At 38.0% G+C, this 23,488-nt stretch overlaps 1 protein-coding gene and 1 long non-coding RNA gene across 6 annotated transcripts in view; one reads left to right on the top strand and one right to left on the bottom strand.

The window, feature by feature from the left end:
- Positions 1-20,242, top strand: part of PHC3 (polyhomeotic homolog 3) — a 103,515-nt gene extending 83,273 nt beyond the window's left edge. For 3 of the 5 annotated variants that reach the window (XM_034780658.1, XM_034780657.1, XM_034780655.1), the window contains exons 12-15: positions 357-471; positions 6,983-7,133; positions 7,225-7,456; positions 12,315-20,242. In XM_034780658.1, the coding sequence (XP_034636549.1) occupies positions 357-471; positions 6,983-7,133; positions 7,225-7,456; positions 12,315-12,469 (653 nt within the window). In that variant the 3' untranslated portion in view covers positions 12,470-20,242. Of the gene's footprint in view, positions 1-356; positions 472-6,333; positions 6,453-6,982; positions 7,134-7,224; positions 7,457-7,624; positions 7,743-12,314 lie in introns of those variants that run through there. The other 2 variants (XM_034780656.1, XM_034780659.1) reach the window with 2 other exon arrangements.
- LOC117882442 lies at positions 6,307-15,674 on the bottom strand. The gene is made up of 3 exons (XR_004647014.1): positions 15,592-15,674; positions 7,216-7,302; positions 6,307-6,459 (listed from the first exon to the last, which is right to left on the bottom strand). It is a non-coding gene; the product is annotated as an uncharacterized LOC117882442 (long non-coding RNA).
- Positions 20,243-23,488: the final 3,246 nt, after the last annotated feature.

The raw sequence follows: 23,488 nt of genomic DNA, 5'->3' as shown, positions 1-23,488 counted from the left end.
ACTTTTGAATATGGATTGTCAAATGCTCACAGTGAACTGTTTATGATCAGTTCATAGAAGGAGACAAAAAGGTTGATTAAATTTGAGGACATTACCTGCTCATGAAATGAAACAAAACAAAAGAGGCTAAATTCGTTAGATCAATTAATTAACACTTCACTCTGGTCAAACAATGATTTGTATAATCTACTGGTTTGGCATCAATTGTCTGTTTACTTTCCTAAAGGCATTCAGTTAAATGTATTGATATTGATATTTGAATTTTACTTTGTGCCTCCTTAAGAGATGAGAAATTAAATGGCATCATATTTAAATTGTTCAAACTGACTTCTTGTGTGTGTCACTCCTTTCTTTAGAGGGACTAGATGAAATGGAAAATGATCTCCTGAAGTGTGAGTTTTGTGGAAAAATGGGATATGCTAATAAGTTCCTACGGTCAAAGCGATTCTGCTCCATGTCCTGTGCCAAAAGGTATTCTGCATTATTATTATTATTAATGTATTTATTTATTAATCAGGATATAACACTAAAATTGTATATGGCCCTGAAAAATAGTTAAACCATCCATGCTAAATAACAAACAGGGTCTTTGCCCCAAAGATTTTACAATCTACAGTGATGAGGGGATACAGTGTAATATACTAAAAAGCAATTCAGAAAACAGAGTGCTGTGTTCTGGCATAGCTGAAATGCTGCTCAGAATAGGTAGGGCTTTAGAGGTTTATTAGACTGAGTGGGAATAGTCTTTACTTACATACATAAAAGAGAAATAAAAAATGTAATGAGCAAGTATAGTTAAGTTGGTGTTTTCCAAAGCTGCTCTGATGTTCCAAATAAACGAAGCTGCACAGCAGTTACTTTGTTAATTAAGTAAACAGATGGTTTCAGGTCCTTCTCTGGTCTGATTATATTTGACTTTGTTTTTTTTTAAAATCAAACTTTTATTTGTGAGCTCTTCAGTCAGTGCTGTTGGGGTAGAAATTTAATATTGAAGTCTACAGATACACTGTTACACTTAATTAGCTAGAGGTATTAATCTTTTAGTGGTCTTTTGCTGTGGAAGTTTTATCTTGTGTTTTTTTGCTGGTTTGAATGTTTAAAACCAGTTTTAATTTAAAATGAAAAAGCAAGCTAAATTCATTTTACTGTAAGTTTTCATAGAACTGCTTTCATTAATTCCAGAGCATAGAGAGGAAAGCATGATTTATCCACTGACAGAAAAGTATGTGTAATTTTTCTCCAATTTGATCTTCTTTTGAAATTGTTGAAGGCTGAATGAGATCATCATGAGTCAAAAAAGTCAGACCGTTTCTGTCACAAATTAGTTGAGTAAATAGATAGAATCTATTAAACTCAAGGCTAGACATAGGTACTATAGATCCAAGGAGAGAGGAGATTTGGTGACTCTGCTTTTCCTAGAACTTAAACTCTTTTTGATTTCTGTTGGATTCAGGATTCCAGGCATGGAGGAATCTAAATAGGGTTGCCAGGTGAACGGTTTTCGACCAGAACAGCCAGTCGAAAAGAGACTCTGACAGCTCCAGTCAGCACTGCTGACCGGGCTGTTAAAAGTCCAGTCAGCGGTGCTGCGGGGCTAAGACAAATAGTACTGGCACCAAGCTGCACACCAGAAGCAGCCAGCAGGTCTGGCTCCAAGGTTGGGGGGCCCACAGGGCTCCGTGCACTGCTCTCACCCCAGGCACTGGCTCTGCACTCCCATTGGCCAGGAACTGCAGCCAATGGGAGCTGCGGGGGGGTGCCTGCGGGCAAGAGCAGTGCTCGGAGCCTCCTGGCTCCCCAACCCAGGAGCCAGACCTGCTTGCTACTTCCAGGGTGGAGCGCGGAGCCAGGACAGGCAGGGAGCCTGCCTTAACCCCGCTGTGCCGCTGACTGGGAGCCACCCGAGGTAAGCTTGCACCCCCAACCCCGAGCTCCTGCCCCAGCCCTGATCCCCCTCCTGCCCTCCGAACCCCTCGATCCCAGCCCAGAGCACCCTCCTGTACCCCCCAAATCCGTCATCCCCAGAGACTGCAACCCCAGCTGGAGCCCTCACCTCCCTGCGCCCCTGCTCCAGCCCGGAGCCCCCTCCCACACTCCAAACCCCTCAGCCACTGCACGGAGCACCCTCCTGCACCCCAAATCCCTCATCCCTGGCTCCACAACCACACCCCCAGCCGGAGCCCTCACTCTCCAGCCCCACTCCCAACCCCCTGCCTCAGCCCAGAGCTCCCTCCCGCACCCTGAACCCCTCATTTCTGGCCCCACCTTGGAACCCGCACCTCCAGTCCAGAGCCCGCTCCCGCACCCCAACCTCCTGCCACTGTCTGGTGATAGTGAGTGAGGGTGGGGAGCGCGAGCAACAGAGGGAAGGGGGCGGGGTTTGAGTGAGCAGGAGCAAGGCCTCAGAGAAAGGGCAGGGCATGGGCAGGGCTTCGGAGGAGGGGTGGGGCAAGAGGGTTCTGTTTTGTGTGAGTTGAAAGTTGGCAACCCTACATCTAAAGAACATGTGATTGTCAGATTAGAAAATATAGGATCAGATTCTCAGTCCATGTGAATTGACGTAGCTCAACTGAAATCAATGAAGCTGCACTGATTACACCATCTGAGAATCTGACCCATAATGTAGGGAACAATCTTTCACTTGTAAGGGAAATGTTAGATGATCTTAAATATCTTCCATTTCTAACTACAGATATTACAATATTGCAGGATTTTTTTGCATGATGCTAAGAATTTAAACTCCTTTTTGTGTAAAGAGCATTCAGAATTTAATGAAAATACTCAGAATTAAAATTTCCAGTTAATGATAATTTTTATAGTTGAGCTGAAAGTAGAAAAGTCCAGTCTCCATTATTTATCTACCTTCTGAAGCAATGGAACAAGGGTGAACCCTTTAGGTTAAATTTGAGAACTTGTTTTTTTAACCAAATTCAATGAGTTCACACATGTGATGTGGCAGGAAAAATGTCCCATGCACTTTTTGGGCTGTGTACACAGAGGAACAAGGCAGTAATGGACACTCTCAGCATCACATTATCAAAATGATACAGTATTGATAAATTTGAGAGAAATGAGAGAAGAGCAACAAAAATTATTAAGGAGCTGGACCTTAATGATGAAATATTAAAAGAGCTAAACATGTATAGCTTGGCTAACTAACCCATGATTATGAAGAGAATATAACTGTTACAGATATTTGAAGGCCAAAGAGGGAGAAAAATTATTTGATGCTCTTCAAGGAGGCATAGTTAGGGACCATGAGATTAAAGTAAAAAAGAAATCTTAAATGTCAAGGGAAGTAGTCTGACGGTGTGGTTTGTTAGTCTGTGGAATAGTCTCCCAAGGCGGTCTGAATGAAGCCCCAGTACTTGAGCTACTTAAAAATAGATAGAATAAAGCACTGGAATATGTACTGTAGGGAATAGTCCTACACTGGGTGGGAGATAGATTTTCCCATGTCTAATTTCAATCATTCTGTTTAGATTCTGTTAAAAGATTCATATGAACATGCACAAAAAGCTTCTGAGGTGAGCCCCTACTAAGCTTTTGCCAGTGAGGAAAAACAAAATTTCATAGCAAAGGTCTCCTTTTGAAATTACTTGTGCAGATACCCATTGTTAGGAGTGCCTTGCTTTGTCTTACAAGCCATTGAATCATTTCAGTAGAAACAAAACTAAGGGGCACGCGTACCCCAGACTTCCTCGAAATACAGCGGTATGGGTAAAAGGCCTAATCATCCCTCTGTTCCTTTTTCTGCCATCAAGGGTTGCCATGTGACCTCCACCTCTCTCTTTTGTCAGTTTAGGTCCTACTACTACCTTTGGTGTCTGCGTGAGGAGCGTATACACTATAACTCTACAGGCTGTTTGGGCTTTTACATCCCAAGCCAGAGGCAACGGAACTTGTAGGCTCAAAATCTGTTTAGTGGAGGAATATTTGTCAACCTCTTGATTCCGCTGACCTCAGATGATGCCTCATGATGCCCAAAGCCTTCTGCTCCTCAGCCTAGTGATTCGAGCAGTTGTGGCTATCTGCCTTTGTTGTTAAGGATCACGGATGTATCCTTATTTGGACAAGTGGCTCATAAGAATTCTGTCAGATCAGGTTTGAGTCACATCAGCAAGATAACATGCTGCTTCTTTAACCCTTTTGGGCTGAAGGATATATGTAGAAAAGTCTGTATTAAGTCCAGCTCAAATGCAACAATTTATAGGAGCTTCTTTGGACTCCAGAAGGATCCCTGCTTCTCTGGTTCAAGGCTGATTCTACGAAAGGTAGTTGTATCACAACTTCCCAGTAAGCATCTCTTTAGAGTGGTAGGACTGATGGCTTCATGTGCTTTCATAATGCCATTTATGAGACTTCTTATGCATCTGCGTTAGGGGTTTGGCTAAATTCTCTTTACAATCTAGTCATTCATAGTATGCATAGAATTCCATCTCTGGTCTCAACAGAGGTTGGAAAGTTTCTTTCGAAATCCAGAAAGCATTTCACTAGGCACTGTTATACTTCAAAGTGGAAATGTTTAAAAGAGTAGTCAAGTCCTAAAAATGTTGCTCCTGCTACTTGTCCAATCACAGTTACTTTTGGTTACCCTCTCTTTATGACGAAGATGGTATGATTTCTGGCTAAGGTACATCTGGCAGTCATTTAAGTTTACCATGCACCTGTGGGTTACTATACAAAGGGGTGAGAAGAGACTGAAAAACTGTTCCTTAAGGGGCTGTCACACTTGTATTTATTAACTTTTAACTGTAGAAGTCTTCAGGATTTCAATTTGATCCGACCAGCTCTTTTGGATACTGATAAATTGAGCTATTTTTAAAAAGTTGGGGGGAGGAACCACAAAAAATGCATCAATTTCTTTGCCATTTTTCATCAAAATTTTAACTATTTTGACCAGCTCTGCTGATAAGTGGCTGCTTTCGCCATTATCCTTTGAAGCTTGCATTTTTATTGCCATTACTTTGGCTAGAATGGTCAATAAATCCATGCCCTTGTGGCTGATCCTTCTTTATGGTACCTTACAGGAAATTTCATCCCAAACCATTTATTTTGTTTGTAACCTTTAATTTCCTAGACCTTGTGATTTATGTTGAGAGGCCACATTCAGAATCCATTGGTTAGATATTACAAGGATGCTGTGTCTCTCTTTTTAAATGTAGATAGAAATATAAACCTTTCTATAAGTCACCTAATTTGTTCGTGGCATTAGTGAGAAAACCTAAAGTCTCCGTTGAAGTTTAGAAATCATCAAAATGGATCAAGTTATGTATTCAGATTTGTTGTGTTCCAGTGCCAGAATGACTTAGGACTTGTCTTCACTGCCATTAATTTGAGTTATAACTTGAGTATTTCCTGTCCACACACAAACACAAAACCCCTTAACTCAAGTGTGGTGGTGCTTTTCACTTGAATTGGCTGGCTCATCAGGGGTTCATGCTACAGCTCAAGTTAACACAACATCTGCTAACATGACCATTCTGGAGCTAGTCTGAGTCCATACTGCACTTCAGTATCACTAGTCCTCAGTGGCATCCCATAATTTCCTCCTGTGCCCAGAAAGAATAGACATGTTCTCCCACAATTCTTTGGGAAAGAAGTCACAGAGCAGCTCAGCTTTTTGCAGTGCAAAGAACCATGGGATATGCCTCTACAAGTCTTAGTGCAACACATGAACGAGTGCAATGCTAATTTGGACACAACAATTTGAGATTAATTTTGCAGTATGGCTACTCTCACTCATGCTAAACTAATTCAAGAGAAGCAACTTGAGTGTCTAACTCAGTTACCTCCACAGGAAAGACACACCTTAAGAGTCCATTTTTTCATTAGAGCCCATTTCTCTAGAAGAGTGGCAGCCACTGGTCTTTGGCTAAACTAATGTCATTTTTGAAAATTGGCAAGGCTGCCATTTGAAGTTCAGTTCATGCTTTTACAAAGAATTATCTCTATTTGGCAACAAGGTTGGATATTCATGTGAGGGGACCAGTGCTTTTGTCTCTGTTCATGTAGTACCATGTAGCCCTTGTCCTGAGGATTCACTGTTTGCTCTGTAGAGCTGGTTTCATGCGAGGGGTGAAAAAAGTATATTTCATAATAGTAACAGAAGTTCTCCAATTATATTACCTCTGCCACTCCATACTGGACCCAGACATTTTCCCCGCCACCTTTGGAATTTGTGTTAGGCTCTTCTGAATTGAGAGAAATGGGACAGTTAGCGGGCAGGACTTTTCAAACCCAAAGGCGGTATCAGTTGGAGCCCCAGTGTGTAGACAGTGATTGTCTGTACTGGGACTTCTCCCACTTGTGTTAATCTTATAAATTTCCCAGTGTAGACAAGATTTACCTGCCAGAACATCTCTGGGTGGGAAATGCACTGAGCACTGATGATTTTTGCTACTGCTGGCAATGATTCGATGATCTGTGAAGTAAGTTTGTGGCTCCTACAGTGTGGCTCTGCAGAGAAAATATATTGGAGATCTTCAGTTATTGGTAAGTAACCTTGTCCTATCATTTTTGGTCATAAGCTGTCAAGGCATGATATATATATTTTGGTGCCACCTGTTCAAAATATTATTTTGTTTATTTGTTTTTTAATATGGTCAAATTCTGATAAGGGACAGAAAAGTGGTGTAGTTATCCCCAAAATATACACACTGCAAAATCAGTGCTAATGTATGCCTGTAATCTGGATAATAGCAATTATATGTATAGCCACAATGGGCATTCTGCCCCTACTAAAAGTTAAGAATAATCTGAATAATGGTTACAGCTGGCTCAGGGAGTACTAAAGTATTAGCATGCAGGCCAAGCCTTATTACAGCTCTCCAGCTTTTCTAGGGAAACAGGATTGAAACAAACATGTTCCACCAAGTAGACTACAGTTCTGTAGGAAGCATAAAATGTTGTTTATATTGATTTTTTTAACTTAATTCTACTGTGTTATCAGTACACTATTGAATATATTTTGTTTCCTTAGGCACAACGTTAGTTGCACTAAAAAATTTGGGCTGTTTACATCAGACAAGAACAGTCGTTGGAATCGGAAGTCAGATAGCCAAAGTCTTGGACGATGTGCGCGTCGACCAAGTGGCTCTGATGGGGCATCACGAGAGCACTTCCTTAGACAGGTCTGTGGAATATTTGCTTAAAACTAGAGCACCATTTTAAGAATTGCAAAAGAAATATAATACAGTTGTTTATTTGTATTACATTTTCCAGCTTCCAATTACTTATCCATCTGCAGAAAATGATTTGGCTTCTCATGATGATGCTGTGCCAGCTGCCATGACCACTCGTCTGCGAAGACAAAGTGAGAGGGAAAGAGAGCGTGAACTTAGGGAACTAAAAATTAGGAAAATGCCAGAGAATGTTGACTTGCTACCATCTGTACAAGCTGACCCATCAATGTGGACAGTTGATGAAGTTTGGGCCTTCATACGTTCTTTGCCTGGTATGTAAATGTAGAATACTTTCACTTTTTTACAGTTTTGCAACAATAAAGCTCTTTTGCTTTTTTTAGCATGGTTATGATGGAGAGGTACTGTAACAGCACTCAGATGCTAGTTAATTGGTAGTAGAGGCTGGAATGTGATTTGTTTCCTCTTGCTTGTTCCCTCAGCACAACCGGGTTTCCCCTCCAAGCCCCATGTCGATAGAACTAGTCCCACCTCTGCTGTGGCATCCCAGCTGATGGAGAGTAAAGGTGTTCCTCCCTTCAGTCTGATTTCTCTCAAGAGGTCAGTAGAGAGATTGAATCAGACACACTTCCTCCCTTTTATGCTTCTCTCTTTCTATTCTCTTCCCTCCTTACTCGTTCTTCATTTAAAAGAGAAAGCAAGAAAGGGGCTCTTCTTTCCTTATATATTATTGAAAGATTAACATTAAAGATCTTTTATAATATAAAAGACTGATTTAAATTTTTTTTCCTATATAAAACTAAATCCATAGTTTGTATGACTTTTCAGAGGACCTGAAATACAGAGAGCCTTTTCTATGTAGCCTCTAAGTATGCATGTATTAGAAATCATACAGACAATTGTAATATTCCATTCTAATATCTAGGATGGGTCTCCTGTCTCGTTATTTACATATTTTCTCTTTTAACTCAGTGTTCATAGTTGTGATTTTACATTTGTTTGGCATTTTCTTCCATGACTAGCTCCCATATCTGCTTCCCCCTTGGGGAATGTAGTTTTTCCCAAGCACATATCTTACCCTTTGCTGGTGATGAGGCCCACCTCACTATCTGAAGCAATCTAAGATTCTTCTCTCACCAAAACATGTCACTTACATCTCTGCGCATTGAAACTCAGGTTGGCTCTGTTCTTATTGGCTTACTCGCTTCTGGGATTTATAGTGATATCAAACAATTTCTCTTGAAACACAAACATTTTAGTAGGATGATTTTCTGTGGGAAAGTATCTTCATCCCTGGGTGATAAAACTTGCCTTTTTGTCACTAGTCTTTTACGAAGTAAATCAAATTTAGTAGAAGAATTTAATCTCTGACAGTAAATGACGCTTCTATAAAGAGGTGGAAGTTTTAAATCCACAGAAATTACCCTTGATGTACATTCCTTCTGGTGACTATTATATGTGGAAGTATATTAAGCTGCATTATCTACCTTGGATCACCCTACAGTATGTTTTTAAAACATGCAGAGCAGCCTAGGCGTGAGAAATTCCTGTACAACTGTGTTAAACAAGGACACTGTTTTTAAAATCCTAATGTACAGTTCTCTACTTTGAAACAATTACCTGAGGAAGTTTCTACAGGATACTGAATCTGTTCCTCATATATGTTTGATAAACATGTTGATTTCTGAATTTAAATGACACTTTTTCAGAAATTTTTTTCTACAGTTAACATTAGGTTTCAGTCCAGTCTAAGCTCTTGTTTTCTGCCCTCCTTGGAAATTATTTATCTTCTAGATATCCAAATGATGGGCCCAACATACCAAAAAGCTTCCTTATTACTATATGGCTACATTTCTTATCTTTTTGGGCACTTTCAGGTTCTCGTCACACCTTCAATATGTTTTCAAGCAGCATTCTAGAAGATGTTCTCCTAGATTGTTAACAGAATTGGCAGAGGTGATTGACATTTGTACAGGAAAGTATCAGGATAGTAACTGGACTTTTGGATTTATGAATCTAATGCACTCCATACAGGCCATCAGTCTTGTTATACAACATTGATTTGTCAGTTTCTGTCTTTGGTAATCCATTAGATACCTTTGGTTTACAGCCTTCTAAATAGAATCCATGAACTGAAATCTAAGCACAGAATAGGGTCTCCTCATCTGGCCTCAATACATAGCTTTTCCTGAATTCCCTTGGAGCTTTTTTAAGGACTGTTGGTTTCTGTGACATTTTTACTGCCACTAATTTCTCGTGGAGAAGAGGAAGAACTGTTGGATCTGCTATGTTCCTCCAGAGATGTTCCACTTTCACATATACTATTCCAAGGTCAGTGGTCTTTATATAACTCCAAGCGCTTATTACCAGCTGGGTGCAATACAAGGTATATACAGTATACTCACTCTTTCGGCAGCTGTGAATGTTAGTATATATTTGAATAAGGGAATTGAAATAATCCAAACTCCAATTCCTCAATTTTCCAAAACTGACTTTAAAACAAGTTTCTTAGTAAAACTCTTATCTAGGTGCCTCGTAAAGCTAACCTCTTAAACTCTTCTAACAGGATTAATTGATTTTGTTTTTTAAAATAATCATTTGCTCTTGTTCATCTCTGTAAATGCATGTAAATGTCTGTCAACTGCCATGTTCAGATCCCATGCCAGACATAGGATGATATCCTTTCTCAGAAGTATTTACTTTCCAGTTTACTTGTGACAGTTTTAGCTACATTCAATCAATAAATAAGAACCTTTATAGTGATGTCTAAAACATCACATCTGTCTGCAATATTTGTATCATCAAGGGTGTGAGTTTGGCAGTCATTTGTGTGCGAACCAGTAGTGTATGCTGTTTTAATTTCACTTCTGCTTATTGAGGCCATTGTCTTCAATTCATAGCTGAAAGGTTGATTTCTGATGCTTTTAAAACTTGTTATTTCTCTATGTATGTCTGTGCCGTCAAGAATCCATGGTGAAAGTATGTTATTGCTACATCAATGGTTCTTAACATACAGGTTGTGATCTAGTTGTTAGATAGGGCCCCAAAAGCATCACTGTATTACAGCTGAAATGTTTAGTGGTGTAGTAGAAGTTATGTAATACATTTGTGACCTAAGCCTAAAAAAACGCCTTGTTCTATCACTTGATGCACATAACAGAATATGTAATCCTTTCTCTGATGTGTTATCAGGGTGTATAAATCCTTATTATGAGATGCTTAATTTTTCTTTTCCCCTTTTTATGCCACTCTATACTTGTTAGTGTCCAGGAACCCCAATCAGGTATCAAGGCCCCATTGTGGTAGGTGCTATATAGACAGTTAACACAGAAGACAATCTGCCTGTTTACAGTAGCTATCTTAATTATTGTGATACTGAGTTGTAGCTTGAAGTTCCTGAAGACCTAGTTTATGCTATGGAATTCCCCATCAAGACATTCCTGTTTCCTAACCATTTAACTCAACGATCCTCTAATCTGCATCACCCTGGACCGTAACTCATTCATCTCCTTAATAAATTGTCAATTGATTTGGTACATAACCAAATCTGTGTATAGAGTACTAAAAAGGAAGTAGAAAGTGGGTTTACTCTTTATGGAGGGCTTCCTGTTTCAGCTTATGAATTTTATTGCTTTCATATGCAATATCACTCCACTCAAGCTGAACTAACACTTCTTCACCACTTTCTATTTACCTGTCCTTTGCTCATTTATAAATCAGACTGAAAAGAGGACAATATTCATTATTTTATAGAATTTAAATATGAAGTTACAACTAAATCCAGAATTAGTCAGTTGCTCTCATCCTAGAGACGACGGTGCGCAATTCTGTTGGGAACACAAATAGGGACTTTTCCATGTTGAGGATTTCCCAATTAACTGTACAGATTTTTTATAAAAGGGAAAGGCCCAAAACATTAAATTAAATCAAGAAAGTAAAACTTTCTGAGTAATAATTTAAAATCAGGATGTGAGGGGTGGAAGGTTAAGGGAGAAAACATCTGAAAGACTATAAGGAGAAATGTGTCAGACAAGTGGATTAAGAAAATAAGTATATTAATTTAAAAACAATAAAAATATGAGTTATAGGGGAAAGGAAAATCTTCAAGTCACAACTGAAAATGAGTGGTCTTCTAGGTGCTAAAGGACATTTATACATTCTCTACAGGATACAGCTACCATACAGTTTGGCATAGTTGACAGTTTCTGCTTAACAGGTGCCTGGGCTGGAGTTGAAATATAACAGAATTCCCCACCTAATTGGATTAGGAAAACTGTTCATCAGGACATCTCTCAGAGAATCCTTTTCTTTCCCCCAATGTCAATCTGTGGGAGAGATTGTTGGTTATTTGAAACAGTCTTCCCCATTGAACATCCCAATTTTCTGTGTTAAGATTGCAGCCATGTATCAGTGAGCTGAGTGCTTGTTACCTTTCAAGAATGTTAGTTAAGGAAAGAAAAACCAACAACAGAAACCTGGGAAATGCAACATTATGGCTGTCCTCAAACAAGGCACCCAACTACCTTAACTCACCTCCATTGCTGTGCCAATCTGCTATCTTTCCTCCTTCAGACATAGAGTATGTGCTTTGATCAATGCCTGTAATATTAATGATTTTTGTTGGGGAAGTTCTAATAAAACTTCATAGCTAAAAATGCTGAAAATTTAAATCGACAGAGTTGCACACGGGAACCCAAAAATTGGGGATATTTCAGAAATTACAGGTAAGTAATTTTTTTCTGAGCCTCTGAGATTTGAGCTGTTTGCGCCTGCAGAATATTAATGTCGTCTTTTCTTGCTGGAGAGAATCCAGATGGATTCTGCGTTTTTATTTAATAGGCATTTCTTTAGTCTGCATCTCGGGTCCTTTCAAAGGACTCTGAGATCATGGCACTCATTCTTGTAAACAAAATAGTAAAAAATTGCCTTGTTTTAGACTAGGATTTTTAATTTCTAATGGGCACAGTTGCACCAATGTTAGCACTAGTCTATGATGTAATGTAGGTAGGACTCAGCTGAACTCAGGACCTCTTGCAATCATCGTCTAATACAACTTCCACCAATGAAAAATACAGCCATTGGGAATTCTGAATCAGAAAAATTCAAGTGTATACAAGGCCATTGCATCTGTCAGCATTTATTTCTAACCTACTATTTCTTATTCCACTGCAGGTTGTCAAGATATTGCAGATGAATTTAGAGCACAAGAGATTGATGGACAGGCCCTTCTCTTGTTGAAAGAGGATCACCTTATGAGTGCAATGAACATTAAGCTGGGACCTGCACTGAAAATTTGTGCACGCATCAACTCATTGAAGGAGTCCTAGTGGGAAGCTGTAGACAGTAGCCTCTCTCTAACAGACTGATACACACTATGGCATACCTATTACTGTGATGTTTTGTTAAATACCTTTTTTTCCAACATAAAGACTTTAAAATTTACTCCTCCAGCTGTATCATATAATCCTCCAAAACTTCCAGTAATTAGCAGATGTATAAGCAATGCTGGGGAATCGTTAGAATAAAGCAGAGGGTGAGGTAGGATGAATGGCACATATAAAATGTAATATGTTGTGGTGGATGATACTATTCTCCCCCACTCCCCCCCCCCCAAAAAAAAACCCCATGGTCTGTATCATACAAGATTAAGGTTTTTTTAACACAATCTGATCATCATTTAAATTATGTTCAGAAAAACAGATTTTCCCACAGAAGCATTTTTTAGACTATGGAATAACAGAAGAGTCCACAAAGTCTGTGGAAGCACTTATTATGGTAAAATGCTATGCATTTAGACATGCTCTCTGAGTTTCGTTTAGTCTTGAGCATATCGTTTGAAGGGAATTTGTAACAAACCTCTTCTTATAGCCTAAAGCTTATCTGTTTGCCATTGTAGTATTTTCTTCGTTTGGAAGCACTCTGTAAAATGTAGGATGTTCATCATAATCCTGACATTCGCAATGGTAGAGCTACTGACATGCAAATGGCATGACACTCTTCCCAGAGAGTACTGAAGCACACACATTACTTTTGTTGATTGTATGCTGGTATGCACAAAGAGGGCATTAAGTTGTTATACTTCTAGTTTGCTTGCTGCTAGTTAACCTAGACCAATGCACACTTGCTGGTTAAAAGAAAAGAATTGGTCAAAGGTGTGCTGATACTTGGCTCCTATTTCACAGATGACCTTGAAGAGCAAATTGGACCTGCAGAAAAATGTGTATTTCCCTTTCCTTCAGTAGATAGAACACTTTGTTTCTATCAGCAGACTTTCTGTCGATATCTACAGAGGTCAGCATTAGAACCACTGCATTTAATTATAACTTCTTGAACTGACTCTCTCAAAAGATTCTGTTCTGATATTTTCTATCAGCCTCTGAAGCTGGAAGTTAGGATTGCCCAAAGTTACCTACTAATGCAAAATGTATGGTGAGAGTTTAACACCCTGTGGGGCACCAAAAGATTTAGAAACATACACAGCCAAAAGCTGGGTTTTTTTGCTAAGCACTTTTAGATTTACTTTTTTCTGCACACCTGATGGTGTGGGGAAGAGAGTCTAATCTGGCTAATCACAGTGTGGTTAAATCAAACTCCTCAACTGAGAGTGCACTGTACTGAATTTGGTGATGTTCATTTCAGTGATAAAATAATGGATACTTTGAGTTCTCCTTAGCTGCTTTTTTTTTTTTTTTTTTTTTAATCTTATCTGTGCTGGTTTGATAAGCTAGTAGACGACTAAATATATGTTGATAGTTATCTCTTGGATTTGTCAAAACTAGAGAGGGTTGATTATGCAAAAATACTACTTGGTTATTTTTTTAATCTTTGATTATTGTGTTTTTTGTTTGGCAATGTAGAAAGTACATGTGTTACACATGTAATTGATAATGATGTTAGAAAGTGTGATCTTATATTGTGAGGCTTATATCCTAGATCTACAGTTGTTTATAGTGTTACATGCATATTAATTTGGTTATTGTTTTAATCTTGAATTGTTGGACAGTTTTCAGAAAAAACACTTCTACAGTTAGCTGAGATAGATAGATATAGATATATCTATCCATCAGCTATGTCAACAAGGATTTTTATATATATTAGCCTTTATATGTATAAATCCTTGTTGAGTAATTATTGACGGACTGCCAAGAGCTCAAAGTAACCCAGATTTCTGTACACGTTCATTCTGGCTCTTTTGCTGAGGTACACTTTTATACATAATTCCTTATAGAGCAGGGAGAGCCACAAAACACTATGTATGCTTTAAAATATCATGGATTGGAGAACTGGGGATTGTAGGCCTGGTCCACACTTAAAATTTTTGCTGCTTTAACTATGCTAGCATAATTAAAGCAGTGCAAACAAAAAAAACCTAGTGTAGATACAGTTATATTAGTATAAAAATATTGCTTATTCTGGTTTGGCAAAGTGCAATAAGCTATCTTGGAATACAGTAATTAATATTGGTATAACTGCATACACGCTGGGGCTTTTCCTGGCACAATGTATTCAGTAAGACCATTTTTTTAATTGATGCTGCTTCAAAACTAGTTGATCAAAAAGGAAGAGAAGCTTATGGTTTTCTCTAATGTGTGTGGTTTTGGAGTATTTTTTTAATCATTACTATTGAATGTTGATTGGGATATGGGGCTGAACAAAGCTCTAAATTAATATTTTTCAGTCTTAGATGTTATTTATTGTTCCTATAGAAGTAATTGTAATTTTTAAAAAAGTCACTTTTGCACAATGAGCTATAGTTTCAGTTTGGAAATAATTTAAAGAGATTTAAAGTAGAATAAAACTTCTACATATTAAGAGGAATTAATATGGGTATGAGTCATGTGACTTCCATTAGAGCCAGTAGACTCTGTGTGGTTATATCCCTGCAGATTGCTTTGAAAATGTGGGGGCATTTTAAAAAGTTTAATCCCAGTATCATTTTCAGATTCTTCTATACATTGAAATGTTAGACCCATGTTTGAGGGGTGTTATTGCATCTTCATACTAACAAAAGCTTTATTGTTTTCTCATGTGCAAGGCCTTTTAAAAGACAACTCCGTTATTTTGATTGAAAGCAGTAGGATGCACATTAAATAAAACCTTCCCACTGTACATCAGGTTAAAGTGTTAGAATACCAATGACTTACAAATTAAGAGTAAGAGGGCCTGTTCCAACTATCTCTGGAGACAAGGGAAGTTGTATTGAGCCCTACGTGTGTAATAATTGTGTGGAACCAGAGGAGAGATTTTTGTGTTATAAAGGCTCTGTACATTTTTGGACATACTCTTATATTAATTTTTATTCATTATGCAGTAGGTCCTGTCAACACCTACATTCAAGTTGTGAGTACAGTTGTTATAGTAGGGTTTTTACGAGCATTGTTTGTTTATTTACTATTGTAATAACTTACGAGTTACTTGTTTTGTGCTTTATTTTGCTAAAAGAATGTACCTTTTGGCATTTAGAGGTTGGTCTAGCACTCTTTGAAAGTTGATTCCTCTTGACTTCAGTGGGTGCTGGATCCTTCAGGGAAGCTAAACAGAGAAGGATTTGAAAGTGCCACTGAACTGTGCACTACCAAATAACCTTAATTTAGTAAGTCAAGAAATCTCACTGTTAGTATTTGAAAGTCTTTTCTCTTATTTGTTGAAGATTTCTCTGTGTATATATTTTTATAGTGAAATAAGTTATAGTTTGAGCCAGGTTTTGCAGTGTGCTTATCAGGTAAGTTTGAGCCACAAGGTAAGAACGTTTTATTAGTTTTGCCAAAAATGTCTTTGTAAACATGATTAAAAGGTCATTTCCCCCCTGTTGTTTGTTTTAATGTAATTTAGAGAACATGGCCAAGTATATTTTTAAAGAGAGAGGGGCGTTTCACTATTTTAATGGCAAAAGTGACTAAAATTAGATACGTTAATATTTGTCTTGAAAGATTAAGGGAATTAGTCAATGCTGGCATAAGCAAATTCAACTTTATAGAATTGTAGCTGTTTAGGGAAGAGAAGAATATGACTCTATTTGTTTAATTTGTGTTCTCGGTGCATTGCAAATACTAAAATGTTCTGGATTTTAAGAAATAATTATATCTGAGTAAGAGAAATAGTGTTGTCTTCTCGTACCACACATGTTAAGGAGAAGTTTTAAACTATGCCAGATTTCCTCCCCAAGCATCACCATAGAGATTAAAAAATGTGATATTTACATCATGAGTGTAGGCTGTGTGCACCAGTGCCTCTTGTGTAGTGGTTAGAACAAGGGACTGATCATTAGGATCTCTGGGTTCTATTCAAATCCCTTACATTAAGATCGCTGTGTAACTTTGGTTAACTTCTCTACACTTCAGTAAACACTTCTATAAAGTGAGTGTAATATTATAGGGCAAATTAATGTTGAAATGGTGAAATTTTGAGAAGAAAGATCATATATAAGCAGCATATTATTTAAATTTTTCAATAAGCTTGCAGTTCACTTGGAGTTGACATAGATCTGGATTCAGCTTTTCCTAAAACACATGCATAAGAATCAGTGGTGTGAACATATTTCAAGAGAAATTGCGAGGATGAGTGAAAATTTTAGACTGACTTCCAGTGCAAGCTGCTTGCTGCTAAATTATCCAAAATGGCATCTAGCTATGAAATAGACATCTAGAAATGGAGCCTTTTGAAGAGATTTTTATATGAATGATAATTTGAGCACAGATATCTTAGTACAATGATTATAAATATTAAATAAGTACAATGTTTAATTCATACTTAACGAACATTTTTAAAGTACTGTATTCTTATATAGCTGTAGTAGGAAAGTACAGCATTGTTAACACATCATAAATCAGGATATTTCAGCCTCCTGATGAGGAAGTAGGAATAGAAGCACAAAAATAATTGACACAAGTATAGAATGGTCTATTATGTACAACTGCTCTGCAGATGAAACCAGTTTGACCCAGGAGAGATGTGGGTTAGCATTGGTAAGAAAAATAAAAGGTTTATTAATAAGTACCTAATATTTCCATTTGGAGATGAAAAGCAAATAGAATATCTCATTAAAGAGCAGATTTACACTGTCTCATCTGAGTCCATTCCTTGGTTTCTTAATGGAATCTAAGATGAGATGGGTACAGAAGAGTCTTAATAAGGGTAGCACCTTCATCATCATGAATTTATTGGATGTTGATGATGATGGCTAGATGACTATACAGCATTTGGGTGGCATGTGGCCTGTTAAAGGAGGACTTTAATGCTGACACAAGCATGCACATCAAGTAATGCACAAAGCACATTATTTGGCAGTGATTTTTCTATAGTTATTTTGCCAGGATTTGAAATATTTGCAGTTACCACCTTCTCAACATAGTTTCTCTTCCTATTGGATTCTGCAGCAAATCTGTAATCCTGTTAATCATATCCAGGACCGGCTCTAGGCACCAGCAAAGCAAGCACATGCTTGGGGCGGCACATTTCCAGGGGCCGCATTCCGGCCATCCTTTTTGGGGGCGGGGGGGCAGTTGCGCTCTCGGAGCTGTGCCACTTATACGGGCGCCCACATCCGCAGCAGGAAGGGGAAGCCCTAGCCCCGGGATGCTGAGCTGACAGGGTCCAGCCGCTACCTGGGGAGGAGAGGGCGAGTCCTGCCGGGGAGACGGGGCTGCGCAACCTCATCTGCGCACTGGCTGCTGCGCTGCCTTGTGCCACCCCTTATATCTGGGCTTCTCTGCACGGCCGGGTGGGGGAGGGAGTAAAGCCCCTGCAGGCGCTGGGAGAAGGTGACATCACTCCCTCTGCTTCCAGTGCTGCCTGTGAGCCCCAGCCCCATCTGAGCTTGGGGCGGCAAATTTTTTGCTTGGCGCGGCAAAAAACCTAGAGCCAGCCCTGATCATATCATGGTGTGCGGTTGTATTGTTATATCAAAGATGCAGCATTATAGCTTTGCTGTAGTATCAGCTAAGAGAAGAAGATGGGCTATAGAGAGAAGATCCTTTATTTGAACAGATATCTTATGGAAGGGTAATGGGATACAGATAGTTTTACCATAAAACGCTGGGATTCAACTATGATTTTAAAAAAAAAATCATTATCCTTGAGCTGGTATCCTACATGACATGAGTCTATGATTTCAGTCTAGGGTTTAGTGAACAATTTTTCCACATTCTAATTGCTTTCTTTAAATAAGAAGACAAGGATTAAATGGGCATAAAGAGAAAACTACCATTTCATATTTAAAGATGGTTCCTCCAACACTGGGTTAAAGCACAGTAGGAGGATGGTATGTGGAAGCTTGTCTTCCTACTTTTATCTATTCAGTGGATACATTGGCAACACTGAAGGTTGAAATCCTATCTGATACCTTTTCCCAAAGTGTATGGGTAAAATAAAAAGAACTATTCTATTTCCAAATCTTGCTTTAAAAGTGTTCTTTGTAATATAATGTTTGTGAATTGAAATTGATTTGCTTTGATGTCACGTTTTCCTGTAAAAATTGCCATTAGCTTTAAAATGATTGCAGCAAATATAAAGAATGCTGCCATCTCAGGACAGAAAAAATGCGTATAATGTACTATTAGATCTAGATTTTAAAAACCAAATCCGACTTGTCAATATGTTAGCAACCTTATCTAACTTTTTACAATTTCATCTATAGTTCCAGTTCCATTTGAGAAGTTGATGTTTCAGAATTGTTATTGGACTAGAGATTAGATTAACCTCATTAAACAGGAGCTGCTAAAATGGATGTGACAGGACATAACCTTATAATCTCCATCTATTGTCATATGAAGTTAAAATGAAGTATTTTCATACATATACCTGTAGATTCGGTAAAGTTTTACTTATTTCATTATCTTTTTAAATGCCTGGTGCATGAATACATTTGAGATATATGCTGATTTTTAAATTCCATTGGGTTTTTGTAAATATTTTATCAGCCCTTTTAGGTGTGTATCCAGTTTATATAGGCTGACGAAACAGTGTTCAGAAATGTAGTAGGGCAGGGTTTGCCCTATATCTTTTCAAATAGTAACTAGAAATTAAATGTATTGGTTGGTGTTTTTCAGGGTTGTTCTTGAAGGTATTTTAGTTATTTTCCTATTTTTAACATAAAAGATAACATTTCCATGCTGTGTAAAACAGCATAAGGGATGAAGCTGTGATTGTGGTGCCAAACATTTCAAACTACATATTGTTAACTATTGCCTTTTCCTATTTGCACTAGTTCTTAAAATTCAACTGTTTGTTGGTAATTTAGCAAATGACACCAGTCATTTCACTTGCTTTTTAACCATACTTCCCCCAACCCATTTTGCATATGTTTAAAATTTTGCTCCTCCTTTTGGTTACATCTTTAAAAAAGGACACTTTGGTTATTGAAACCTCAGAAAGATGTGGCACGCGGTGGATGAGAGAAGCTTTATGCAAGGTAAAGTCATGTATTAAAACTGACAATTGGACTTTGTTTGCAGAAACAAATTTTAGATTAATATATATAAAGAGAATGATATGTGTTTGTTCTTTTCATGGAGTGATATCATACTGGATTCTTCTTTACCAAGAAGTTTTAGCATATGTAGCATCAAATTCAGCACCTAGATCAATGTCTATAATTAAAATGTAATATCAGTGTCTATAATTAAAGTGTAATAATGTAAATGTTAATCCAAAAATTAAGTTAAAGAAATTTTAGAGTTGAAGAGCACAGTGATCTATGTAAAATATTATGTTCACTTTGTGTATCATTTTCAAAGAAAAAGCACTTTCCTATTAGCTAGCATGTGAATGAATTATAGATTCTCATATTTGTTAGTCTGTAACAGCGTGAAGTAAAATTTACATTTAACAACATGTCTGTGAATGGATAATCTGATTATACAAATGTTGAATCAAAGCACCTTATACTATGCTGCTTAAATTTGTTTGTAATTGCACCTTTTGTTATCGGCACATTTTTTCTTATTGAACATTCTTGCGTGATAACATTGCTCCCTGTGGGTCTAAGTGGAAAATTAGCCAACCTACAGCATCATTTACTTATATCATTATGTTTCAATACTATGTTGTATTGTGAGTTCAGTGCTTCAAAAATAAAAGCTACTTCCATTTGTTTACTTTGATTATTTAATCTGTTTTACTTTTTCACTTTAAAATTAAAAATCAAATGCTACATAAAGCTTTAAGGACAGAAGAACAAATAACATCTATTCACTTGAGTTGGGTTAGCACTTACAAGTTAATATTTTTCCCACTAATGTAGCTCTTTTTAAAATATAATTTTTAGTTAAAACATTTGCTTTCATATTCCAACTATAAAAAAAATTCTTTCTAGCTTTAACCAGGAAGTAACTATCCTTTCTGACTGCTATCAGATTGCAATTTAGTTTTTTTAAATGTATGCACATATCTATTGTTTTTGGTGCATGTAAAGTAGGCATACTTACACATCTGGGGAGGGATAGCTCAGTGGTTTGAGCATTGGCCTGCTAAACCCAGGGTTGTGAGTTCAATCCTTGAGGGGGCTATTTAGGGCTCTGGGGCAAAAAAATAACTGTCAGGGACAGTACTTGGTCCTGCTAGTGAAGGCCGGGACTGGACTCAATGACCTTTCAAGGTCCCTTCCAGTTCTATGAGATAGGTATATCTCCATATATTATTATTTATCTTGGCAAATCATGAAACATTTTAAAAATGTCACTAAGATCATTTTTTTTTAAAAAGGCATAAATAACAAAACACAGCTCTAGTTTCTTTACCCATTCTGTACAACCAAGATCCTTACATCAGCCAGCCTGCCTTCCCCATATCTGTAAATCAATATCATCTAAAGCAGGGGTCAGCAACCTTTGGCACGCAGCTCGCCAGGGTAAGCACCCTGGCGGGCCGGGCTGATTTGTTTACCTGCCGCGTCTGCAGGTTCGGCCGATCGCGGCTCCCACTCCTCCTTGTAACAACCTTTTATGTACTTGAAAACTATTATCATGTCCCCTCTCAGTCTTCTCTACTCCAGACTAAACAAACCCAATTTTTTTAATCTTCCCTCATAGGTCATATTTTCTAGACCTTTAATCATTTTGTTGCTCTTCTCTGGACTTTCTCCAGTTTGTCCACATCTTTCCTGAAATGTGGCGCCCAGAACTGGACACAATGTTCCAGTTGAGGCCTAATCAGCACAAGTAGAGTGGAAGAATTACTTCTTGCATCTTGCTTACAATATTCCTGCTAATACATCCCAGAATGATGTTTGCTTTTTTTGCAACGGCCTTACACTGTTGACTGATATTTAGCTTGTGATCCACTATGACCCCCAGATCTCTTTCCGCAATACTCCTTCCTAGGCAGTCATTTCCTATTTTGTAAGTGTGCAATTGATTGTTCCTTCCTAAGTGGAGTACTTTGTATTTGTCCTTATTGAATTTCATCCTATTTACTTCAGAACATTTCTCCAGTTTGTCCAGATCATTTTGAATTTTAATACTATCCTCCAAAGCACTTGCAACCCAGCTTGGTATTGTCCGCAAACTTTATAAGTGTACTCTCTATGCCATTATCTAAATCATTGATGAAGATATTGAACAGAACCGGACCCAGAACCGATCCCTGCAGGACCCCACTCGTTATGCCCTTCCAGCATGACTGTAAACCACTGATAACTACCAGTTATGCACCCACCTTATAGTAGTTCCATCTAAGTTGTATTTCCCTAGTTTGTTTATGAGGTCATGCGAGACAGTATCAAAATCCTTACTAAAGTCAAGATATACCACATTTACCGCTTCCCCCTATCAACAAGGCTTGTTACCCTGTCAAAGAAAGCTATCAGGTTGGTTTGACACGATTTTTCTTGACAAATCCATGCTGACTGTTATTTTATCACCTTATTATCTTCTAGGTGTTTGCAAATTGATTGCTTAATTATTTGCTCCATTATCTTTCCAGGTACAAGAAGTTAAGCTGACTGGTCTGTAATTCCCCACGTTGTCCTTATTTCCCTTTTTATAGATGGGCACTATATTTGCCCTTTCCTAGTCTTCTGGAATGTCTCCAGTATTACTTTTCCAACAGATATTTGTGGTAGTTAAAGTTCCCCAATATTACCAGGTCTTGTGTTCTGGATATTTCTGTTTATTCTAGAAATGCCCATCCGCCTCCTCTTCCAGATTTAGACCCCTATCATGGTGTCACTCCTATTTTCTCCCCCTTTTATCTCAACCCAGAAACTTTTCTGCCTCTCACCTTCTTCTGGATCTCAGAATAAGTGTACATATTCTTGATGTATAATGCACCACCTCCTTCGGTTTTATCCTGCCTGACCTTCCTGAACAAGCTATACCCCTATTTACCAACATTCCCCTCATGAGACATATCCCACCAATGTGTGATGCCAAGTAAGTCATAATTTAGATTATGCACTAAAACTTCCAGTTCTTCCTGTTTGTTCCCCGTACTCCTTGCATTTGTGCATATACATCTAAGATGTAAAGCAGATTCCTTCACGTAATTCCATCCTCTTGCTCATATGACTCTATAGTAATTTACCATTCCTTCTCACTAGCTTGGTGAGTCACCATGCAAAGATGCTCTTCCCCTTCTTAGATGGATCCCATCTTTTCCCAGCACTCCTCCTTCCCAGAACAGCATCCCATACATACATACTGTGCATGTAAAGGACAGGCAGAATAAGTTTCCTATGTCAACTCCACTCACGAGTACAAAGAAGCAGTGTCGTCCAGTGGGTTGAGCACTAGACTGAGAGTCAGGACACCAGATGCCAGATCTTCAGCTGATGTAAATTACGGAGCTCTGACAATTTACATTACCTAAGTATCTGCTATGCCATTGGTCTACTGTGTCACTGTAACCAAGTCACTTCTCTTTCTTCCTTTGGCCATGAAGTCTATTTGGACAATGTTCTTCATAGTGCTTACTATGTGTTTGCAGAGTGCCTGGAACAATCAGCATTGGTATCATTAAGCACTACTATAATATAGTGGTGAATCATTTGTTTTATCCACTGATCACTATTTTGTTTTTATTAATGTTCTGTGAAGATATTCCATTTATCTTTTCTCACTGGCCACCTAATTACTTAAGCAACACAATGTGCAGAAAAATATTTTTCTGTTAAAGCTCCTGTATTATCCATTGATTCTTTCTACAGATTTACATACAGCTGCAGATCTTTCACACCTACCATGTGCATTTTGATAAGTCATTCTTTCACATTTTTGATACTATCAGCAGTTTAATTTATTTGTACCAAATAACTGTATGGAAAACAAGATAACCTTTGACATTAAAGTAAATTTTTATATTTATTTGCACACTAAGGAAAGCCACTGCATTCTGATGTTACTGGTAAAGTT

Source organism: Trachemys scripta, chromosome 9, assembly GCF_013100865.1.
Source record: "Trachemys scripta elegans isolate TJP31775 chromosome 9, CAS_Tse_1.0, whole genome shotgun sequence".
NCBI lineage: Eukaryota > Metazoa > Chordata > Testudines > Emydidae > Trachemys > Trachemys scripta.
The sequence above is the reverse complement of the archived record's forward strand: the minus strand, read 5'-3'. Positions and strand labels throughout refer to the sequence as shown.